Raw genomic sequence first — 11,216 nt, 5'->3', positions numbered from 1 at the left:
AACCAGAGTTACTCCTTTTATCATAAAAGTAACGAGTGCAAAATTTTATGATATTAACTGCAATATATTTACAAAAAATGTCCAAAAATATATGAAAATTATCAATTTTTTTTTGAGGTTGTCCGACATTTTCATTCATAACTTTGGTTCCACTGTACCGATTTCGCTGATTTTCAATACCAAACTGCTTAGGAGAACAATAAACATTTTTCTTGCAAGTTTAACCATTTTGTTTGTCTATTTTGGACGTAAGCGTGTTTTACACAGACAGACAGACAGACAGACGGACAGACAGACGGACATGGCTCAATCGACTTAAAATTTCATAAGGATCAATAATATATATACTTTGTTGGGTCGCAGATGAATATTTCTCAATGTTACACACGGAATGACAAACTTATATATACCCTCATTCACCACTTATGGTGGTGGAGGGTATAACAAGGACAAAAAAAACTGTATGTTTAAAACATTTGCACTTGCTAAATAAACGACAAAAGGTTTCTACCGGCCTAGAAACCAACAATTGTTGGTCCATTTCAAAACTGAAATTTAACACGCACTTATTGCACACAAATATCGCCCGCATTTGCAGATTAAAGCGTGCATTATAATGGATGACTGACTGGCTGGCTGGCTCATATTCAATATTTATTTCTAAGGCAGCCTTATATTTGATAAAATCTAAATAAATTTGGTTTTGTTTCAAAAAATAATAAAGAATATTTAATGCACGACGATGATGCGATAAGATTTGTATCAAATTAAGCGAAAGGCCGATCAAAATAAGCAATTGAGGGAGAGGGTGGATGGTTAGATGGTGGTTATGTGGCATGATGTGGCCTAGTGCAGTGCTTGTCACACTAACAAATGCCTCAAATTGAGTTGTTGTTAAGTAAACATTCGACAATTTTGCACTTGTGTGTGTAAGCCAAGAATTCAAATGGTTAAATTTAAATGATAAATTAGCTTGGTGACACTTGGTTTGATGACAATCACAAAATATATGTATGTTGGTATAAATGCTACATTGAAAGTATGTAGGGATGTGTGGTTGAGCCATTACGATGATGTTACAATAATGTTGAATGTTGAACATTATGCGTGTGATTGGCAACACATGTTCAAGGACATTCTATAGTTTTCTATGTATTAATAGCTTAGATATCTACAATATAATACAATTAGTTTATTAACAGATTAAGATAAAATTAACAAGCTTTGTAAGTGCATATAGGCTTTAATAATTTTATCAAGATATTTGGGGGATTCAAACGGTCTCCTATTAGGTCGTATTGTCATAATGTCATAAAATGTTTTTTAGTTTAAATAAATTTTTGTTGGGTTTCAAACAAAAAAGTTATACACTAATAAGACTTTTAGAACTATGTTTATTGGTTTGTCATAAAATAAGACTTTTTTTTGTTTGCAAAAGAATTTGTTTAAACTAAAAAAATATTTTACGACATTATGACAATACGACCTAATAGCAGACCGTTTGAATCCCCCAATTATATTTACAGAAAGTTGCATTACTTACCTTAAAATCAATGGCCCATAATCATAGTCAGAAATAAAGTATATTTTAATAGAAATAAAGTCGTCTTTACTTAAGAGTGAACTTTAGGTCTACCATAGACAAGTTAAAGTATATTTTTGACGTTAAAGTCGACTGTAAATATAAAACAAGCTGAAGCTGTTATTAACTCATTTAACAACAGCATCAGCTGTTCTTCGCCATGTAAAACAGTTCTGCAAAAAGTAAAAAAAAATAAGTTACAAGAATTTGGCAGAGATTTTGCAATTATTGAATAGTTATCAATAAAATTAGTACCAAAATATTCTAAATATGATATTAATCTTATCTTTTCCATTTTTCCACCACAAAAAACTTTTTTTCTTTAGTTGTTCCGGTTACGTTTATTGTTTACCTTTTTTGGTTTTCGATGCAGATCGCTCTCTCTGGGATACGCTTCACTTTGGAACAAAGTATCCAAAATTGACTTGATTCGTTCTTGGCCTCAAAAGATGAGCAGTTATAATGGCTCGGAATCCATATGTTGCCAGAAAGATTGGAAAAGGTCATAGCTGACAATGGGCAATACTTCGAATAAATTTATATTGTAGAAATGTTTCGAAATAAAAGCTAAAAAATCATGCACTTTTAATAATTACCAATACAAAACAATTAAAAGAGACCAAACAATTAATAATAAAAATTTCATATTATATTGTTGATGTTCTAATGTCGCGTTCTTGTACCTAAAACATTTTTTGTTATTAGTAATCCGAGATCGTTCAAAGCAAGTGGATGAACATTTTATTGAAATCAAAATTTAATGGTTTTAACTTAAAACAAGTTACTGCATAAGATAATCACACTTAACATTTTATTTTTAATTTGAAAGTGTGTCGCATTCGCTATCGTAGCAGTATATTTGTTTAAAAAAATGTATTTATTAGTTTAACATCGATATAGATTCAAGTAGTTAGGTAAACAATGTTCCAAAAGAAGAAGGGAAGCAACACTTCGTTCTTGTGAAAAATTAAAAAATATGCTTTTTAAGTACAATAAATATTACTATAAAGCGGCTGAAAAGAAATATATTTTTTCCTCGATAGTTGTCATGTCAAATATTTCAACATGACAACTATCAACAGAAAGCCTCATTATTATATTTAAGTTAAAAAACATCACTTAAAAAATTGTGTTCAAATTCGTGAGTTTAAAATTTTTGTGCCGTTCTTGATTCCTTGCTAATACATATATAGGAAACAACAAAAATACAAAACCTACTTTTTTTACTAAATGTGTACGAATTATACTGAAATCTATTAAACCTATTATCAAAATGTACATCTCCCGAAAGGCTCAGCTTAGTTTTTGTTTTCCCATTTTAATATTAAAATTTTTCTTATTTATATTATTAATTATTTACTTATTTAATTAAGTACTTGAGTAGTAAATAGGAAAACGAAAACAAACTTTAACCAGCTGTGATTTTAAAATTATACCACCATCCACGTTGTCAGGTTGCTGCAGAAAAATTCTGGTTTAAAACAAGCAAACACCAAAATATTCAACGAAGCACCAACGAACTCATACTTACTTTCAAATAACAACATTAAAATCAGCTGAATATCACCCTCAATGACTTTTTCCAAACAATTCGATTGCGAACGCGTGCCATGTGACCTGAAACACATGTTTTTAGGGATTTGCACAAATATACCCACTTGTATTTTGAATAAAAAATAAAAAAATAAAAATAATACAAATCAGATAAGAACATCATCATCAAATCTTAAATGTTTTCCTGTTGATCCTTTTCTTGCTACACATTATTATTTTGTTGTTGTTGTTGCTGCTGCTATTATTGTTTGTAGTTGTTTGATGTTAAACATATTAATAGTGTTAGAAAAGTGAACACAATTAGGAGGGCAGGCATATTTTATAAGACAGGGATGAATTTAAGGTAAAATATTGAAGGCCCCTTCTGTATTTCTAGGAAAATTATTAATGGTTTTCTAAACTCTTCACTATGTATATCTCGAGTACTAATTAATATAGACAATATGGTTAGTAAGTTGGACCTACAATCAAAATCTGATAATTATAACACTAAGTTTTTATATGAAATTTGGCTATAATATTCCTAATTTACAGTATGTATCATTATATATTTCGGGAATAGCCGGATACCCGGGAATGTAGACAAAAATTTCCCGATTCCCGGGAATCAAAAAAGGTCGGGAAATTATAAACCCTAAGTATGACTTAAAAATGTTTAACTTTTATTTTGAAACATTTGTACAATATAAATTTATTTAAAGTATTGGCCATTGTTTGCTATTACCTTTTCCCATCTTTCTGGCAACATATAGATTCCGAGCCAAAGGAACTGCTCATCTTTTTAGGCCCAGAACGAATCAAGCCAATATCGGATACTCTGTTCCAAAGTGAAGCGTCTACCAGAGAGAGCGTTTTGCAACTATCGAAAGAAATTGAGGCACGGTCTTCACTATAAATATGGTGAAACAAAACTTCATTCAACCACTTCATTCTAACAGGCATTGCAACATGTGGTCGAACGTTGTTATGATGGAATATTACGGTTTCATGTCTGGCCGCACTTCTGGGAGTTTTTCAATGAATTCTCGCTTCAAACGAATCAGTTACGTTCGGTACAAGTTCCCTGTGATGTTCTGACCAGATTTCAGCAGCTCATAATAGGTAGCACCCTTTTGGTCCCACCAAATACACAGCATTACCTTAGCGCCATGGATATTTGGCTTTGGTGTCGATTCGGCTAGTTGCCCTGGCTTCACATACGATCTGGTTATCGTAACGCTTCGGATTATCGTAACGCATCCATGTTTCATCGCAAATAATGATTCGATGCAAAAAAGATTTTATATCGTTCAAACATCATTTCGGACATGCAAAATCGTCTATCAAGATCTCTGGGCTTTATTCGTATGGTACCCAGTTTCCCTGCATTTGGATGAATCATGCTGCTTGAGTAGCTCCCAATGATTTTGTAAGCTCTTGTTGAGTTTTGCAACAATCTTTATTTAGTAATGCCCCCACTTCTTGGTCTTCAAACTTTTTAGGCAAAATCACCACTTCTGAACCGCACAAACCATCTCTCGCACGCTGAAACCCATTCACCATAAGCTTTGTGAGCAATCGGTTTGCTTCAGTGACACCTTTTTTTCAAATTAACGAAGTAAAGCAAAACTTCCCGCATTATGGAAGTAAATCCCGAATTTTTAAATCATACACTAATTCAAAATTCAGGCCGAACTAGCTTAAAAAACTCAACAATTTTAATAGAATCAACATTTGGCCAAATATAAGCACTAAATATTTAAATATATTTCCGAAATGTAACGAGAAACAAAATTGAAATTAATATTTCACATGGTCGGAACAGAGGAGTATTTGAGTTTAAGTTCGGACGATGGACCCCAAAGGAGCGGCAATCAAATTTCGATTCCGAATATTTTAATATACGTATTATTAATGCTGTAGTTTAGGCCTTGTTTATTATGAAGTGTTCTTCAAATATTCTCTGTTGATAAGAAATGTTTAGTATTGAAATTGTACAAAAACGGTCAAACCCAAAAAAAAAAAAATTTGTCTGACGTTTAACAACAAATAAAACACTATAGAACGAGAAGAACCAGAAATTTGACACAAATAAACACTCCTACTTATTTCTTATCTTTTCAATATTTTTATCAGGAACAATTTGCAAGTCAAACTTCAAAAAATGTTCCAGTATTCTTCATATAGATCCAAATTTGTATTATTAAATTTGTAGTACTAAAAAATATCCAAATTCCATTGTATTAGCGAATAACTCATTAAAGGCCCCTTTAGACAATTAAAAATAAAAACAAACGCCTTGTAGCAAAGGACGAACGATGTATTTGTTTGAAACCACGACCAACCCTAAACCACAAGAACAGAGCTAATAATTAAGGCATTAGTCAATTGTAATGACTGTGGTTAGGGGTGGTTTCTACCGGCACAAACAATTTGTGGAAAGGGGAGGAATTGTGTGTGTGCGTGTGTGTTTGTGTGCATATCAATTCACGATCGTTTAGATTCAATTAAAAACCTTTTAATGCACGCACCCAAAAGCCAAAAAAAATGGACGGACTGACTTGAGCGGGCAACAATTCATTCGCATTTGTCCTAATGCAATAACAATAGCAACAACAAAGGCAACAAAGTACTTATGACAGTGAGACGAATAACGTTAGAGAGTTTTTGGAAAATGTACACTTGCTGTTGTTAATGCCGAAGGAACAACAACAAAAACAAATCGCAGAACAGGATAAAAAAAACATGATGTTGCACTTGCTACAACCATTTCAATGATGTTGAAACAAAAATCACCACCACCACTGCTCGAAGCCGAAAAGTGAAGCAAAACATGCAGTAACATCATAGGCTGGTAGTGTACCGAGTGATTGCTGGCTGGCAGGCAGCAGAGGAGGGCGCGCAAACGCTGGGAATTTTAGCACTTGTTGGCACATGTTGTCATCATCCTCATCCTCATCACAGAGTTTAGATGTTTTGACACTGCAAGCCGTAACAAATCGTTTTGTAAATCGCAAATAGTAAAAACCTTAACACTTTCTAATATTTACAACAAATCGTAATCAGGATATGCGTATAAGGGTTTTGCACAGAAAACACTGCTGCTCTGTTACTTTGAACACGTGGTTTGTTGTAAAGCGAAATTTTAAGAGAGAACAGCGCAGAGATGATGTGTGATGCGACATATAAAAGCACAGGACATTTCCAATTAGAGATTCAGATTCAAGTTAGATTTCAAACGGAAAACAACAGAAATTCGAAAAATAATATAATAAAAACAAAATTTTAAAAGTGTTTAATGTAAAAATATGCTGCCAATTTTGCCTAAATCACTCAATACACACCACAATCAATTAGCGGATATAACAACAAATACCCAAAACTCGCCCAGACAAAGTCCTACACAAAGTGTAAATAAACGCAGTCCCAGCATGATATTTCGCATAGAGCACTTGCTACCGAATACCTCGCCTACAGCCACATTACCTCCCAACTCGATCACTACTGGCGAAAGAACAATGGATCCTACGGATTTATCGCCACCCAAAAAGTCCAAAGTTATGAGAGCTGGAGTACATGTTACCCAGCTAACACCAAGAGATACTATTTCAGAAGCACTTGATGCCCAATCATTGATCAACTGCTCAGCAGCAACAGAAACCACGACACGTGCCTATTGTTCGCTATTAAAGGAGGGCGGCACTCTAAGCATGACACCCAGTACAATGCGAAAAATTAAACTTTCCGAGGATACACACAGTAACAATGCACTATTCGAAGTTAATAAAGGACAGGTGGTTTTAAGGGTGGTGCGTGATATACAACGGGATGACGAAATTGTGGCCTGGTTTGGCGAGGAAGTCACTCTACTTATGTCCATACCATTCTTAACGCCTCTCAATATACAGGGGAATAATCGCTACACGTGTCACTTGTGTCATTTGACATTTGAGACACCGAATCCCTTGAAAATTCATCTGGCTTTGGGTTGTGGTCGTCATAATATTGATATTCTGTGGATACGCTTATATTATGCCATCAAAGCTACACATTACACCCAACATATGTTGCCGCTGGCACTGCCATTACCCGGTACCGCCACATCATCTAGGCTATCGCCAGTGTTGCCTACATCATCGGCCACATCTTCTTCAATATCTCCATCGCATTCACCTCAGCCCCAGCAACAACCACAACCGTCCATATCCAGATTTTCCGCCTTTAAACCAATCTGTTCATCTGCCTCAATTCATCACCACCATCTACAAACATCAATGGCGTCTGTAATGGCCACTAACCTTAATATGGCCCCACATCATACTTCCACAGCACCACTCTCTTTTCTACCTTCTATTTCCACTGCTGGCTTACCTCATATGAGTCTTTTGCAGCCTCCCTCCACGAATCCCCTCAATGCAGCTGCTCAAATCGAAGCTATAGTCAGTAATATGGGGGCCTCGAAGCAGGGTCACCTCTGCATCTATTGTGGCAAAGTGTATTCCCGCAAATATGGCCTGAAAATTCACATACGTACTCACACCGGCTTTAAACCCTTAAAATGTAAATTCTGCCTAAGACCTTTTGGGGATCCTAGCAACTTGAATAAACACGTCCGTCTGCATCTGCAAAACAGCGCCAATAGCTCATCATCCGAAGGTTATCAGTGCAATTTGTGCCCCAAAACTTTGGGACGACGCAGAGATCTGCAAAAGCATATGGAAACACGTCATGGATATTCTAGTACAAGTGGTGTGGCAGAGAAAGGCGAAACAGCAAATTCCAGTTAAGAGTTCAAAGAATTACGTACAAAGAAGTGAGGGGATGGTTATACAAATACAGGGTTTTTGAAAATGTGATATTAGTAATAAGCTTAAAGATATTTATTTGTAAATTGTTATGAAATAAAATTTAATATATAACTAAATAACACTAAAATTATACTTTTGTATAAAGAAAAAAAACAAGTAAGAGAACTATATTCGGCTGTGCCGATTCTTATATACCCTTCACCAAAGTATACTTCAAAATAAAAATATTTTTAGGTAAACAAAATTTAGTATTTTTTTCATTTTTATGAAAAATTAATTTTTCGATTGTTTTTTTTTAAATTTAAAAAAAAAATTTAAATTTTAAAATATTTTTTTGTTTTTTAAACTTTTTTTTAATATTTAGCGAAAAAAACTTTTTGTGAAAAAAAAATCGGGTTAAAAAATATTTTTTCCGATTTTGACCCATTGTAGGTCCAACTTATATAAGTCGTTGCAAAGGTCGTTGAAATATCTATCATTAGATATCCATATTGTCTATATTAATGACTAAGTAATCCAGATATAGGTCAAAAATCTAGGGTGTCCTGGTTTTTTCCTTATATTTGTGGACCGATTTTCTCGATTTTAAATAGCAACCGAGCCGGAAGAATTCCGGAGATATTGATGTATGAATCGTGTATGTAAGTTATTGGGGGCTTCGGAAAGTTGATTTCAAAAGAAAGACAGACGGACAACTCCGCTATCTATAAGGATCAAGAATATATATACTTTATAGGGTTGGAAAATTATATTGTGGAAATTACAAACGGAATGACACACTTATATATACCCTTCTCACGAAGGTGAAGACCCAGACTATCTTTTGTGGTTCTACAACCAATATTTCATGTTACAATCGGAATGACAAAATCAATATACCCCCATATTTTTGGTGGTGGGAATAATAATACGTGATATGGCTACGTTGATTCTTTTTTCTGTTAGATGTCGTTTGCTGGAGGAAAATCGGTTCTAAAATTTTAAATTGCAAAGAACCCATATTGTATATATATTTTTCATCGTTATTATGTTGCTACGACGACTACCTAGATTTTTTGAGGTAACTTTTTTTTAACAAAATTTGTTTTATGTAACATTTGCTGTGGCTCCGTAAATTTTCGGGGGCCTTCGGAAAATGTTTTTCACTCAACTGGACTTTTATATTGTTACGTTTTTAACTTTTAAAAACGTTGGTTTTTTCCTTTAAATAAACCAGATACTTTTGATTGCAAATAAAAGCAGTTTAGTAGTTTAAAATAGTAACACTCTTTATTCAAATGTACAACTACAACAGTTTAAATCCATGGTAGGCGTTCATATTGTTCAGGTTACGAATGTGAACAAAATAGCGTAATAGAGCGTAAAAATACACACAATTCATTCAGTTTCTTGATGTTGTTGTGGATATTTTATTTTTTACACAAAAGAGCACACAAATTAAATGCCTCTTTTTGCCTACCAATGGTTTAAATAATAGTCACTATGTTTTTCTATACAAATACACATTTTTCAATTCACGAAGTACAGACACTTAAATTACGCACTTTAAAAATACACTTTATAATGTAAAACTTAAAGGTAGTTAATTTGTCTTTACTTAACGATGCTTCAAATTAAACTCAATGTTTGGTGTTCTCACGGCAATTTCTAGATCAGGGAAGTGCAAAAAGAGAAATTGTAGTTTGTGTGTATGTATGGGTTAAAAATAAAAAATCCGCAACAACATCAAACAACAGAATGAAATATTTGTATTTTAACGCTCTATTGTGTTTTTTGTTTACTTTCGGGTTGTGTACGTGTAAATTCACGAAAATTTTCGTAATCTCAACAATATGAACGCCTACCAATGTTCTAGATGGTTCTTGAAAGCTCTATTTCTACAATGATCTTCAAACTAGTATATTTGAATTCTAGAGCTTTCGATGTTAATGTTAGCAGCTTAATCATTTAGTGTTGCCATACTTACAAACAATACTCAACTCAAAGCATTTATTTAATGTTGTATGTTCCACAGCTATGGCAATAATATCCACAGATCCAAGCAGATAAGCATGTAGTCAATGTATGCCTTATAGACAATAATTGTCACTAATTTCCTATCACTTGGCTGACTCCAATGTATATATTTTGAGTCATTTGACAAGTATGTACTCATTGTAGTGCAGAGAAAAGACAATTGGTTACTTTATACATCCTAGGTAATCTAACGTGAAGACAATTGCCGCTTAAGTGTCTCTAAGTAATCGAACTTTAAACGTTTTGTGAGTAATTCGTACAAATTGGTTTTATACAAATTGTGTAGTAGTTAAGTGGGACCTACAATGGGTCAAAATCGGGAAAAATGTTTTTTAAGCCGATTTTTTTTCACCAAAACAAAATTGTTTGAGGTATAATATTTTTCACTTATAAATTGAAAAAATAATACGGCCTACAATATTTATTTGGGAGTTTTGATTCAGGCTGTGTTTTTCTGGAGTAGTCATAATATAGGAATTATGGCCAATTATGAACCGATATCTATAGAAGATAAAAGAGAGACATTTGTTTAAAATAATTTTTATTTGTTTAAGTGGCAATAGAATTTAGAATTTCTCACAGAATTTAGCAGAGTGATTTTCGTTAGTATGCAATCGATTCTTCATAGTTAGTTAAATTTGAATTCCTAATATTACAAAAAAATACGACTAACAACTATATTTAATACTTTTTATTTACCACAATATTTAAAAGTTTTCAGTACACTTTAAAAAAATACATAAAAATTAATAAAATAAAAATTATTTTCAAAACCTCTCAAACGATATACAGTGGTGGCCACCAATTTAAGACAAATACTTGAATTTTTTTCATCAACTGAATTTTAAGTGCGATAGAGCCAAAATAAAAGGACCTCTAAGGGTATGAAATTTATTATTAATGTTTCTAGTTTCTGAAAAATGTTTGGAATAATCAGTAAAACATATATGGACAAAGATATGTGGAAATACGTTGACCCACCTCAGCGAACATCCGCTGTTAATAACATGATATGACCGAAACTAATGGAACTAAAAATACGTAATTTGGTCCGAATATTTTATAATAATAAAAATATAATGATATAAATGTGAGAAAATATGTTTATTTAAAAAAAAAAATTTTTGGTCAAGTTGTAGAAAAATTGTATGTGTTCGTGGTGAATATGTATGAATTGACACAGTCGAATAAAACACACTTGTGTGTTAAAACAGTCCTCATGCATACATATTTGTGGAAATATTTGAAAAAATAATTGACAATCACGTGGAATTTAG

The 11,216-nt window shown here is 33.1% G+C and overlaps 1 protein-coding gene across 1 annotated transcript; it reads left to right on the top strand.

Annotated features, from left to right (window-relative positions):
* The first annotated feature begins 6,423 nt into the window (after window positions 1-6,423).
* On the top strand, window positions 6,424-7,902 carry Prdm13 (PR/SET domain 13). The gene has a single exon (XM_065503952.1). It carries the CDS (start codon window positions 6,424-6,426, stop codon window positions 7,900-7,902), a length of 1,479 nt encoding a protein of 492 aa, XP_065360024.1.
* The last annotated feature ends 3,314 nt before the right edge of the window (window positions 7,903-11,216 follow it).

This window comes from Calliphora vicina, chromosome 3, assembly GCF_958450345.1.
Source record: "Calliphora vicina chromosome 3, idCalVici1.1, whole genome shotgun sequence".
NCBI classification, from domain to species: domain Eukaryota; kingdom Metazoa; phylum Arthropoda; class Insecta; order Diptera; family Calliphoridae; genus Calliphora; species Calliphora vicina.
Note: the sequence above shows the minus strand (reverse complement) of the source record. Positions and strands in the feature narration are given on the sequence as shown.